Source organism: Rhincodon typus, chromosome 6 (assembly GCF_021869965.1).
Source record: "Rhincodon typus isolate 14 chromosome 6, sRhiTyp1.1, whole genome shotgun sequence".
Classification (NCBI taxonomy): domain Eukaryota; kingdom Metazoa; phylum Chordata; class Chondrichthyes; order Orectolobiformes; family Rhincodontidae; genus Rhincodon; species Rhincodon typus.
The window spans coordinates 51,297,478-51,311,726 of NC_063337.1; the positions used below are offsets into that span (position 1 = coordinate 51,297,478).

The 14,249-nt window shown below is 39.2% G+C and overlaps 2 protein-coding genes across 3 annotated transcripts in view; one reads left to right on the forward strand and one right to left on the reverse strand.

Annotated features, from left to right (window-relative positions):
• mrpl30 (mitochondrial ribosomal protein L30) overlaps positions 1-14,249 on the reverse strand; it is a 65,024-nt gene that overhangs the window by 37,310 nt on the left and 13,465 nt on the right. The gene's annotated exons all lie outside the window — the stretch shown is intronic.
• The window catches only part of LOC125483313 (eukaryotic translation initiation factor 5B-like), a 29,374-nt gene that overhangs the window by 11,449 nt on the left and 3,676 nt on the right, over positions 1-14,249 (forward strand). The window contains exons 2-5 of one of the 2 annotated variants that reach the window (XM_048598008.1): positions 5,479-5,580; positions 5,673-5,763; positions 6,080-6,707; positions 13,823-14,037. In XM_048598008.1, coding sequence (XP_048453965.1) covers positions 5,479-5,580; positions 5,673-5,763; positions 6,080-6,707; positions 13,823-14,037 — 1,036 coding nt within the window. Of the gene's footprint in view, positions 1-5,478; positions 5,581-5,672; positions 5,764-6,079; positions 6,717-13,822; positions 14,038-14,249 lie in introns of both variants that reach the window. The other variant, XM_048598007.1, reaches the window with a different exon arrangement.

A 14,249-nucleotide genomic window follows, 5' to 3' on the forward strand; every position in this document is an offset into this window, starting at 1 on the left:
TGTATAATGAATGGTTTCTTTCTGTGCTGCAATCTTCTGTGGTTCTAATGCAGTGCATGTGTTCGAGGGCACTGTTGATGAATAACCAGACAACGTGATTGATTATTGGGATCTTAAGAGACAACTGAGATCATGTTTGGCATATAACTTTTTACTGCCTAACTATCTTGTCTGAAAGCCTCATTTCCAGCCAAACAAAAAAATCCTATCCATTTTGGTGTTGAAATTTTGAATTGATCTGAGGGAAAGTGTTCCAATTTTCCACCATCTTCACTTTGAAGAATTATTTTCTGATATTATCCTTTAATGACCTTACTATATTTTGAAGGTATGCCCCTTTGCTTTGTAATCTCTGGAACTAGAAGAATTAGTTTCTTTCTATCTACCATCTCAAACCTTGAATCATGGTAAACACCACATGGCTATGTAAAGATCGAGTAATCTTCCACTTTCACAGGCATACAAACCTAGTCTGTGCAGCATGCCAGCGTTAACCCGTTTAGCTATTATATCATTTCAGTGAATTTGTACTGCTCCTCGTCCAATATATCCTTCCCAAGGTGCAGTGCTCAGAACTGAATGTAATACCCAGATAGAATCTAATGATGCTCATTACACAGTAATATAACTCACATCTTGTTTATTCACAGTTTTTGTGATAAAGACCAACATTCCATTAGCCTCTTAATTAATTTTGTACTTATCATCTAGCTTTTAGAGAACAAAGAACAATACAACACAGGAACAGGCCCTTTGGCCCTCCAAGCTTGCGCCAATGCATTTTGCCCTTCCATACCTAAACAGTCCTCATTTACAGGATCCATATCCCTCTATTCCCTTCCTGTTCATGTGTTCATCCAGATGCTTCTTGAGTGCTGCTATTGTGTCTGCTTCCACCACCACCTCTGACTACCCTTTGTGTGGAAAACCTGCCTTGCACATCTGTTTTAAACTCCTCAAACCCAACCCAAACCTGTGTCCCCTTGTAATTGATCCCTGGGAAAAAGCCTCATACTTTCCACTTGATCCATGCTATTCACAATCTTATAAACTTCTATCAGGTCCCTTCTCAACCTCCTGAGTTTCATGAAAACAAACCAGTCTATCCAAACTCTCTTGACAACTAAAATCCCCTGTATCAGGCAACATCCTGGTAAGCCTTTGCTGCACCCTGTCCAAAGCATCAACATCCTTTTGGTAGTGTGTTGATCAGAATTGTACACAATATTCCAAGTGTGTGGCCTAACTAAAGTTCTAGAAGACTGCAGCATAACTTGTCTATCCTTATACTCAATGCCCCTTCCAATGAAGGCAAGCATGCCATAAGCCTTTTCCACTACCATATCTACCTGTGTTGCCACCTTCAGTGATCTGTAGACCTGCACACCCAGATCCTTCTGCATGTCAATACTCCTAAGGGTTCTGCCATTCACTGTATAATTTCCACCGAGCTTGACCTTCCAAAATGCATCACCTCACATTTGTCCGGATTAAATTCCATCTGCCATTTTTCTGCCCATACCTCCAACTGCTCCATATCCTGCTGTATCCTCTGACAATTCTTCTCACTGTCTGCAACTCCACCATCTTTGTATCGTCCACAAGCTTATTAATTAGACCATCCACGTTTTCTTCCAGATCATTTCCATAAACCACGAACAACAGAGGCCCCAGCACTGATCCCTGAGGAACACCACTAGTGACAGCCCTCCATGCCGAAAAGCATCCTTCCACCGGTACCCTCTGTCTCCCATGACTGAGCCAGTTCTGTACCCATCTTACCAGCTCACCCCTGATACCATGTGACTTCACCTTTTGTACCAGTCCGCCATGAGGAACTTCTTCAAAGGCTTTATTGAAGTCCACGTAGACAACATCAACTTCTTTTCCCTCATCCACCATCTTTGTCACCTTCTCAAAACACTTAATCAAGTTAGTGAGACATGACCTCCTCTGCATGAAACCATGCTGTCTATTGCTAATAAGTCCATTTGCTTCTGAATGGCTATAGTCATGTCTATACTTGATCCCTAAAATTATCTGTTTATTCTTGCTATCCCATTTAGAAAATACTCTGGAGTGTGTTTCTTGGATCCAAATTGTACGTCCTTGCACTTTCTCATTAGGCTCCAACAGCTGCAGCTCTGCCCACTTGCCTAATCTATCAATTTCCCCTTGCAATTTAGAATTTCAATCTACACTACCTATTGCTGCAATTAACTTGGTACTTGTAGCAAATTTAGATTACACATTGCTATCCTTAGTCTCATTCTGGGTCTATGGAGGGAATCAAAAAGAGGGAAAAACAAACTTGATGTCATCCTTACCAATCTGACAGCAGCAGATGCATCTTTCCATAACAGTATTGGTCAGAGTGACCATTGCATGCCCCTGTGGAGAAGTTGTTCCCCCTTCACATTGAGAATACCCTCCATTGTGTTATGTGGTACTGTTACCGTGCTAAGTGGGACAGACTTCAAACGGATGCCCAGTGTTGAATTGCTGCATCTGTGAGGTGCTGTGGGTCATCAACAGCAGAATTGTTCTTGAGAACAATCTACAATCTCATGGCCTGACGTATCCCCCACTCAATCTTTACAACCTTCCTGCTCTGTCTTTTGACACCAGTGAATATCATCCTCTTGCTATAAATGCCATCGTACCATTTGCTGCCCTCACCACCTGCATACTTTATTCAATGATTGGTGTACAAGGACTTCAAGGTTTTATTGTATTACCCCTTTTCTAATCGATCATCAGTCTGGTGGTAATCCACCTTCCAAATGGATAATCTTGCATTTATCCACATTACACTGTACTTGTCATGCGTTTGCTCACTTAATCGATTTGTTCAGAATCACTGAAGTAACTTTGCATCCTTCTCACAGCCACCCTCCCACCCAGCTTTGTGTCACTACAAACCTGGAGATATTGCATTCAGTTCCCTCGTCTAAATCATCCATATGTATTGCGAATAGTACTGATTCCTGTGGTTCACCAGTACTTACTCCTGAGGGAGGTAGGGACTAAATCATTCCTAATGGTTTCCTTTCTGCCAACCAATGCTCCACTCGTGTGAGTACACTATCACAATCCCACGCACTTTAATTTTACACGTTAATCTCTTAGGTGGTGCCTTTATTGAAAGCCTTTGGAAAGTCCAAATAAACCACATCGACTGATGCCCGCGTATCAATTCTACCAGTTACATCCTCAAAATTCCAGTGGATTTGTCGAATGTATTTCCATTTCTTTAATCCATACTGACTGTGTCCAATTCTGTCGCTGTTTTCCAAGTGCACTGCTTATAATTCTTTTGCAATCAGCTCTTACATTTTCCCCTCTACTGATGTCAGGCTAACTGGTTTTCCTCCTGTCTCCTTTTTTAAAAAACAATGGGTGGCATTAGCTACCCTCAATCCGTAGACCTGTTCCGGGTCCATATAATCGTGTCAGATGACCACCAATGGATCCACTATTTCTAGGGTCACTTCCTTAAGTGGAATCAAGATTATCATGTTCTGGGGATTTGTTGGCCTTTGATCCCATCAAGTCCCAAATCCATTTAACTTGGAATACTGATTTCCTTCAGTTTGTTCCTCTTGTAAACGCTATGCTCTCCAGCATTTTGGGATGTTATTTGTGTTCTCTTGTGTGAAAGCAGGACCAAACTATATATCTAATTCCATTTTTTTCATCTCTTTTATTCCCATTACAACTTCCCCTGTTTCTGAATGAGGGGCCTATGTTTTTCTTGATCTATCTTTTTTCCTCTGCAAGAGCTTCTGTACTTACATGAAATCCATTTATAGTCTATTTTCCTCCTTTTAATTAATTCTTTGCCTTCCTTTGCTGAAATCTAATCTGTTTCTCAGTCCTCATTATCAGCTGCTATTTTGGCCATTTTGAATGACCCTTTCTTCGTTCTAATGCTATCCCTAATTTGCCTTGTTAGCCATGTTGGCATTCTGTCCTGTTTTTATTTATGAGCCAGACAGGAATGAACAATTGATGCAGTTCCTCCACATGCTCTTTAAATATTTGTCATTGCCTATTCATCATAATTCCTGACATTCCTCAATCTATTCTCGCCAGCTCGCACCTCATGACATCATCCTTTCCTTTATTTAGATTCAGGACCCTAGTCTCAAAATCAACTGTCACCCTCCATCATAATGAAGTATTCGGTCAGATTGCAACATGTGATAGATTACATTAATTACACCCATCAAGGGTAGATAATCAGGTCCTGTTGCATCGTCTTTTAAATTTGACATGCTTGTTTAGAAATTGGTATATTATCACCTGTCTCTGGGGTAGTGTCCTAGAAATCAAGCCCTGCTGTTCCCAAACTTGTCACAAAAGTTATAGACTTTATTCAAGTATCTGAAATTCCCCAATTTACCTGTCTTTTTAGATCCAGGTTTATGGAAAGCACAGACCAAGTTTTGGTACCTAACAAGAACTAATATTTATCGCAAATACGTAGACTTTAGCTGCAAGTAAGTAACTATGAGTTTGTTTAAACTTGCCCTGTGCACATACAGAAATACAAAAAATGGTGTTATGAGAGGAGAGAGAGATGGAGCATGATTTAGTGACCCTTTTCCATGCGAATCACAGATATGATCCTTTTCCTTGCCGTTCATCGAACTCTGTTCTCCAGGCACTTCACACTACCATGCAGGAGTCACAAAGTGACTGGTTCACAAATTGCAAAAATCTTTTAGCTACTGGTTAAAAGCTAGCAATTTTCCATTGCTGTGGGGAAAAATAAACTGGCTTTATTTAATCTTTGGGTATGGTTTTTTGTTCAAAGGTAGAGTGAGATGCACCGTGTCCCCTTGCAGTGTTTAAAGGCTTCTGTACGCACGCACAAACTACCTACCTTCAGCTACATAGGAACCTGTCACTCCACAGACCAATCAGACACTTGTTGTCAGCCAAATCTCTCTTCCTGTGCACCTGCAGATATCAGTTCATCTACAACTAACCTTCCCCCATTACATGAAAAAGCAGCAGTGTCAATTTAATTGTTGTATGGGTCACCATTTATTGCCCATCCCTAATTGCCTAGAGGGCAGTTGAGTTAATCATGTTACTGAGGATCTGGAGTCACAATAGACCAGAGTAGGTATGATGGGGAGATTTTCCTAGAGGACATTAATGAATCAGAAGAGTTTTTCTGACCACAAACAATGACTCCATGGTCAGCATTAGGCTTTTAGCTCCAGGTTTTTATTGAATTCAATTTCCCGAACGTTATCCTGGGTCTGTGGATTTCTCATCCACTGACATAACCACTACACCACTACTTCCCTATGACCAATGAGTGAGGATAACTTGTTTTTAAAAGGTGTAGCAATCCCTTCCACAATCCTTTTTATCTCCCAGTAGTTCTTTTTCCATTTCAGCCCCCAATCAAAAATACAGAAAAATAAACAATGCAATCTTTACAATATCTAATTTTGTTCCTAGTGCCAAGGATGACATTGATATTGATGCATTGGCAGCAGAGATTGAGGGAGCAGGAGCTCCTAAACCAAAACCAGTTAGTAAAAAGAAGAAAAAAGATTTTGAGTAAGTATTAGTTTTGGATTGTTTGAGTTTTATTTTTGTTTGTTGTTCCTGTGTTTACTTCTGTACTGAGTTTGTTTGTTCTAAAATTCCAGGGAAGATGATATACTAAAAGAAATCGAAGAACTTTCTTTAGAGATTCAAGGAACAAAGGGCCATAACGAAGCAGCCAAATCTTCAGCCAAAGTAAAGGTTTAACTTAAAACTTTACAATTTTGATCTGGATATTTCCAGAATTGTAATTCTTTCAGCTTTTGTCCTGCAGTGTTTATAATCACAAAGGGAGTGACTAATTGGCAGTGAAAGTTTTGTTCTAGATGAACTACGTTATATGTTCTTTGATCTGAAGTTTCCAATCCCATATCCTGTGAATCTTTATTATATTCTAAATCCAGTTAAGAATAATGACCCTTGCTGCTAAATCAGATAGGTTTAATTTTCAATTTTATTTTTTGCAATGGAATGAGTGTGCAATATTTTGAAACTATTTTCATTTTAATAGAAAGAAGAAATAGATGAATCTGAGCCAGTCAATAAAAAGCCAGATAAGAAGAAAAAGAGCCAGAAGGTCCCAAAATCTGGTTTTGAAGATGAAGAAGTGGAAGGTGAAGAGTTTGGGCTACCAAAAGGCAAAGGTCGGAAGCAAAAATCTGAGCAATCAGATGAGGAAGATTTCATTGAGAGAGCTAAAGGGAGATCCCAAAGTCATGCACAAAAACTAGAGCTTTCAGAAGGCGAGGAAGTTGAGACTAAGAATTCTAAAGCAAATTCAGTCAGTGATGAAGACAGCAGTGAGTTCCCTCAAAATACAAAGAATAAGAAGAATCAAAAAAGTAATCAGCCCAAGAAAGGTGAAAGTGAAGGGGAGGATGGAGGAGATTCTGGATTCAAACTAAAAACAGCTGCACAAAAGAAAGCAGAAAAGAAAGAAAGGGAGCGCAAGAAACGGGAAGAGGAAAAGGCTAAACTTCGTAAGCAGAAAGAAAAGGATGATTCTGAACGACAGAGAAAGGAAAAAGAGCAGGAAGCTAAAACTCAGAAAGCTGAAGCTGAACTTGTTTCTAAAAGTGTACATGAGAAAATGGATGTTACTGCAACTGCTGAAGTTAAGGGAATTGAAGATACTGCAGGTGCGGAAGGTACTGTTTTAGATATCTGATTTATATTTGTAAAATGTTGGTTGTTCGAACCTGTATTTTTAGTCTGTCTGAGCTATTTCCTTGTGTTTTCCCTATATTCGTTTTGAAATATGTCACATTTGGTTGTCACACCTTGCATTGGAAGCCAAATGGGAATAACATTTCATGGTCTCTAAATGGTTTTCTTTTCAAACAAAAACTAATCAGTTTTTTCTGTTCTTGTGTACAACAAGATGAAGAATGTGGTCACACTCTACCTGTCGCTGTCTTCATGTCCCTTATTCTCTAATTCTTTTGCTTCTAATTCCAGTTTTCCTTTTTTTGTTTTCTTCCATGTATTTGATTTTGTTTGTTTGTCCTTTCCCTCTGCCTTATCTTTTTCTTTTGTTTTTGTCTGAAGGTGTGGATGGTGTGCCATTTTGTTGTAGGAAAAAGGCCATCAGCAGCTGCAGGCAATATCTGCAATCAGGATTTAATGGAAATCTGGTCTTTGCCTCTAACTCTAGGAAATTGTTACTTGGTAATATTAGCAAATAGTTAAAGATTTAAACTAGATAAACTGATTATTACTAAAACAAATATAACTGATTTAACTGAAACCACATTGTTAGCTAACCAATAAAGTTAGATTTGCTACCAGCCGTGCCATGCCTATGTTGCCCCTAAACTCCTCAGCCATGTAGCAACCCAGAAGTTCCTGCATAAACCATGTTTGAGCTAATGTTTTTAGGTGAATTTGCATGCCAGGCAAAAAAAAATTAAGGCACTGCTCACTTCAACAAATTTCTTGTGCATTCCAAAAACAGTTCAAGGCTGGATTGCAGCTTGTGTGCTTTAAATGCTGCAAGTGGAATTTTGTGGGGAGGATTGTGACCCAGACTACTATGTTTGTGAGAAATGCCACCAATTCCAGGAGCTTTGGTTTAGATATGAATCCTTGATGTTGTGGGGTTTCAGGGAGTGGGGGAAAAACACCTTTTAACCTTTATGTTTAAATAATCTTTAGAATTGGTTATCGATAAGGGTAAAAAGCAGTGTTCCCTCTAATTTTCCTTCCGGCTGTGTGGACCTCCAAGACCTGTCTGTAGCAGTGACATCCACAGCCGGAAGTCAGTGCTGATCATTGTGTGTGGTACCTTGAACCCTTTGAAGGTAGAAAGATATGACTGTATGTTGGGTAGGTATGAGGATTCAGTTCGTAATTTTGGCCAACAGCGTATCCAAGGTTCTTGGTACTTGCATAAAGTAGAAGAGAGACTGATGGGGTAATTGACCATTGAATAAGGGTGTAGATAGCTATTCAGTTGTGGTGAAGAAACATATATACAGGCATTTCTGATATAACGCGTGTTTCGTTAACATGAATTGGCTATAACATGATTGATGACTAGTGGACACTGTTTGGATAATGCAAACTTTCTACTGCACAGTATAGCGATTTTCTATAGCGATTTCCCTATAACGTGATTTTCTATAGCGCGAGGTAGCACAATAAAGTAATTACTGTTACAGCAGAACTACCTCTGGTACTGATAGGAAATCATAGTGCAGGGAGTAGATACTTGGAACAGTGGATGGTGTTTTAAGCCACTTAAACAGGTTGAGGTGCGAAGATTCGGCTAAGAGTGACTTCAGAACGAGTAAAGCAATAATTTTTTTTTGGGTGCCGGGGAGAGAATCAAATCTGAAGACACTGAATCTGAATGGATTTAGTAGTCACAACAAATGTAATGTGTTAATAGCACAATAAGCGTTAATTGTTTTGATCTACTCGTGATTCCAGAGACATGTTTGTGTGACTCCGTTTGAAAGTCAATATTTCCAAATGCTTTCTATTTTAGAGGGGATAAGTGAGATTTGATAAAGAGGAGGAGGCCCTGATGGTAAAGAAGTGGATAAAGATGATGGTGACAAAGGAGAAAATCATGAACCGCAATCAATTTTGATTGGAAGTAAGCAAAAAGGGACAGAAAACGCTGTTGAGTTTTTTTAAAGGCTCCCTCACAGTAGTTGAGGTGTGGGGATGAGCAGAAATCAGGAAGTTAGAGGCGCATTTAATGAGAGGAATGTAGTAATCGTGGGGGAGTTTGAATCTTCAAGTAGATATAGGAAACCAAACTTGTAGTAACCATAAGTACAAGTTTATGGAATGATATGAGGGAGTTTTCCAGATAACACATGGAGAAATCAATAAGGGAACAGGCTATTTTGGATCTAGTATTGTGAAATGAAATAATATTAATCAACTTTTCTCATACTGTGGTACTTGAGTTCTGCTGAATAAAAATTACACTGCTATTCTTATGGATGCCCTAATGAGTGCAGAATAAAAAGGTTTGACAAAATATGTCTCTTTTAGCAACAATAAACTTGCATTAAAAGTGTCTCAAGTGCCAAATATGGTAGAATTTCATATCAGGTCTGAGTGTGAATTAGGTAAACCTAAAACTAGACTCTTGTATATTTTGCACTGGTTACATTTAAGTTTTGATGGGTAGGTTATACGACAGATTGAGAAAGTAGATTAAAAGATATGGCATTAAATAGGAATGACTAGCATTTAAAGAATGAATCCATAATTTGCAACAAAGAAACATGCCTTTTAATGAACTTCCTTAATGCAAAAAACAACAGAGAAATTCTGCAATTATAGCTAAAGTGCCTGCTTTTTCTGATGTCAAAAAGAGTAGTAAACTTCACGATTGTGAATTCTAGAATTCAAAGGTGAGCCAAGGAAGTTGAGTAAAAAGAAAGAGTGTAAGAATTGATTAACATGAGACTTCAAAACAAATTGTAAACAATTCTATAGGCTCAAACCTAATTTCAAGGGGAAGTAGTGGTATAGTGGTTTTATTATAGGACTGGTAATCAAAAGGTCTGAGCTAATGGTCTGGGCACATGGGTTAAAATCCTATATTGGCAGCCAGTGCAATTTGTTATGCCCTGCTAAGGTAGCGTGCTGGAAATGATGAAATTATGAACCATCAGCATATAACTATACTAATTAAACTCTAATCCCCTTATAAACTGCACTCCTTAACCCCCAACCTACCCACACATGCACAAAAATTGCTCATAAGATGTTATTGATGGAAGGATGCCACAAGAGCTTTAACTGAGACATTATCTCCTACGCGCAAACATCTTCAGCTACTTCATCAGTTATCTTCCTGTCATAATGTCAGAGGCAGGAATAATGGTTGGTGATTGCAAAATGTTTATCACTATTCATGAATCCTCAGATACTGAAGCAGTTGCAGCAAGACCTGGGTAGTGTCTAAGCTTGGACAGTGTGTAGCGCAAAGGCCACTTAAGTTCCAGGCAATCTATCTCTAATAAAAAGAATTTCTCTTGACATTCAGTGGCATAACTATTGCTGAATATGCCACTGTCAGCATCCTGGGCGTTACTACTGATGAGAAACTGAACTGGACTAGTGAAGTGAATAATGTTTACAGTTCAGGGTGGAGACTAGGCATTTTGTAGTGATTGACTTGAGCTCAGCTCAAATAACATTTAAAGCTCAATGCCATTCAGGACAAAACAACCTGCTGATTTGGTACCCTATGCACAGATTAATTCACTCCCTTTAGCCCTGGCACACACTAGGAGTAGTGTCTATCATCTACAAGATGCACTGCAAAAACTCACGATGCCACCTTTGACAGCCCATTCTAAACCTGTGGTCTTTACCACCTAGAAAGACAAGGGCATATGTTAACCTCCAAGCCACTATGCTGACTTGTAACTATATTTGTAGTTCCTTCATTGTTACTGTGCCAAAGCCTTGGAATTCCCTGTGGGTGACCCTACAAACCAAGAACTTGAACGGTTTAGGAAGGAAATTCACCACCACCATTGCTGCTGTGGTAATTCAGGTTGAGCAATGATCTGGGCCAAGCCAACAATGCCTGAATTCCATTAACGAACATTTAAAAAAAAAAGACAAATGAAAGTGGCTAGATTATAATGGCGAATAAAAAAATGGTAGAGGCTTTATTAGTTTTCAGGTAGGAGATGTAAAAGCATTCTGGAGATGATAGGGAACCACGGGTCTAGTGATAATGGGGGATCTTGGAAAAATATCAGTGGGAGTAAAGATAACAGTACTGGAGAAATTAATCAGTTCTCCTAGCCTTGGCAGCCTGCAAACTAGGGTTTTCTGAGAGAGTGTTGCAGAGCATTCATTTTAATTTTCCAGAGATCGTAGATCAAAGAATTGTAGTACAGGAACAGAGGGCTGAGTGGCCTAATCCTTCTAGAATTTCTTACTGTTTTAACAATTCCCAGCCAGCAGGGGAGTTATGTGGTTCTTCCAGCAATATTTATCTCTTGACCAACTTTACAAGGACAGATGTGGTCTGATCATTATTACATTGCTGTTTCTGAGTTTATATGCAAGTTGGCTACCTCACTTCCCTGGTTACAATCATCAATAAACAGTGACTAAAGTACTGAGAGATAGCAAGAACTGCAGATGCTGGAGTCAGAGACAACACTGTGGAGCTGGAGGAACACAATAGGCCAGGCAGCATCAGAGGATATTGAGTACTGAGTTGGTTGTAAAATGCTCTGAGACTTCCTATGCTCCTGAAAAGTGCTTATAAACATGTCTTCCTTCCTTCCTTCCTTTGTTATGCATAGAAGGAAGAGGGCAGTAGGTGTATGGGAACACAAGAATTGGAAATTCCACTTCAAGTCAGTGCCTTCCTGATACAGAACTATGTTGAACTTCCCTCATTGTTAGTGTGTCTAAATTCTGGAACCTGTCCCCAACATTGCTGAGTGAATTTTTCCTAGGTGATCTGCAACAGTTCAAAACTGGTCGCCACCACTTTTTCTAAAGCAATTGGGAAAGCACAGTAAATGCTGGCCTTGCCAGTAATGCTGTTACTCTTTTCCATAGTCTTAGATGTTAAACAGTCAAAAATTGTTTAATAATTTTGGAATGCTGCTAATATCCTCAACTATGAAAACTGATGCAAAATATTTGTTTAGCCCCTGCCATTTTCTGGTTTCCCACTGTTATTTCCTCAACACTCTCTCTCCCCACTGTTATTTCCTCAACACTCTCTCTCCCCTGTTCTCTGAGGGGTCTGTGTTCACTTTAGCATCGATCAAATCACCTCTTAGCCTCCCAGATTTCAGGAATAACAACCCATCTTTGTGTGGTCTACTCAAAAATGATCCCTGGACATCAAGGGTTAAATAAAACTTGTCAGAAAACATTTGAAGTCCTTGTGGACTATATATTGAATGGTTTAAATCTGACTCCATTTTATTGATGGATGAATGTTTTCAAGGTGAAGTGAGAACTAGTATTGATTTAGTATTTGAACGCCATTTGATAAAGAAAAATTGAGAATTATACTGCCCGCTAATGTCCTTTTGATGATAGTAATGGGCATTTCTCATGCCTTGCATTGCAAACGCATCAGTATTTGTCTGAATCCGTGTTTTTTCTTCCCCATTTACACCAACAATGACCTGCATTCACTGGGTTATAACCTTTATTTTACTCCATGGTCTAGCAAGTTCTGTGGCTGAATCAAACCTTTGCTGTTTCCATGATGGTGACATAACCCAGGACCCCATGTGATAGTGTTTTAAGCAGAATCTGCTTTGTTTCTGTCCCACATGCTATACCCTAATTCAGGAAGAAGATCAAGTTAATAAAATTGTAGTAACGTGAGAACTATAAATTGTCATCTTGCTTTAAAATAATAAGCTATTGAAACTTAATGCTGAACATTAATAAGGCAGATGTTTGGTTAGAGTTCAGCAGCTTACATAAATTTCATATTTCCCCAATCTTGAAACAGTAATGAACTGCAATTGACACAGTTCTAAACCTCCTTTTTTTTTCATTAGAAAGGCCAAGGGAAAAAACAAGAGAAATTGTGCCACACATGAAGCAATTTAAGACTAACTGAGTACCTTGCAGTCTGAAAGCTTAATAACACTGCAGAACAATAATTGAAGAAAAGCTTGCATTATTCAACTTGTGCATGACCTGATTCCTCAATATATCCTCTTTTTAAAAAAAACTAATATTCTGCCTCTGCATCAGAGAGATCTAGATTTTCTTCTGCTAATCTCTTCGTTTTCTTGCAAACTTACAAAAGCTCTGAGAATCTTGTGATGCGTGTTTTTTTTTTCATTTTTGTTCCCAAATTTATCTGGTTCTTTCCTGTCCTTGATTTTTGTTTTAAACCTTACCAATTCTCATGCTTACTTTTTAGGGCGGCACGGTGGCCCAGTGGTTAGCACTGCTGCCTCACAGCACCAGAGACCCAGGTTTGAATCCACGCTCGGGTGACTGTGGGGAGTTTGCACATTCTCCCCGTGTCTGCGTGGGTTTCCTCCGGATGCTCCGGTTTCCTCCCACAGTCCAAAGATGTGCAGGCTAGGTGGATTGGCCATGCTAAATTGCCCATAGTGTTCAGGGATGAGTGGTATAGGGGGATGGGTTCTGGGTGGGATGCTCTGAGGGTTCTTGTGGACTTGTTGGGCCGAAGGGCCTGTTTCCACACTGTATGGATTCCACTTCTACCCTTTTTACATATGTAAGTCAGAGGATTGGGAAAGATTTAAAGACCAACAAAAGATGACCGGAGACATAACAAAGAGGGAGAAAATAAACTTTGAAGGTACTGCGTGAATTTATCCAGTTAAACTTGAAGTAATTTTAAAAAATGTGGAGAAGCCTTAAAGCCTTAGAAAACTGAAACCAAGGGCTTGGAAATTGGACAAATTTGTGGTGTCTGTCCTTCGTGCTAGCTGAACAGAAACTTGTGTGAATCAGATTACTAATATGAGAGTGGGCTTTGCCTACATGAGGCACCCAGTCGATGTTTCTTAAAAAAAAAAGTTACCCATATTTTTGATGAAATTTAGTTTAGCAAAAGTTCTTTTTGGTAGAATGTGATGGGGAGAAAATGAAATTTGCATAATGTTTAAGTTGTTGTGTAGCAATTAGTACAAAGCAAAACAAACTCTAGATTTTCGTTTCTTTTCTAATGGGTTTCTCCATGATACGTGAAGGTAATTGTGGGTTGAGCAGTTGATGAGGATTTCAGAATGGTACCACTTACTATAACTTGCAGGTGAAGAAAATGATGGGGACAAAAAGAAAAAGGACAAAAAGAAAAAGAAAGATAAAGATGAAAAAGAGAAGAAGAAAGCTGGTCCCAGCAAGGCTACTGTAAAAGCTATGCAGGAAGCACTTGCAAGATTAAAAGAAGAAGAAGAAAGGCAAAGAAGAGAGGAGGAAGAACGTTTACAACGGTTGGAAGAACTGGAAGCGAAACGCTTAGAACAGGTATTTAATTAATTAACTATTGGAGTGTTCAGAATTTGATTTTTGCTGAAAGGCAGCATGAGTAGAGATTGGGCAAATAAGTTGTTTGGTCTATGGAAGTGTAGATACAGGAAGCAACCATATTGTGCATCAAGATGTCACATACGCTTTGAAATAAAAGCCAATGTTCCTTTTGCCTTCCCTATTAACAGTTAAACTTGGATGCTAGCTTT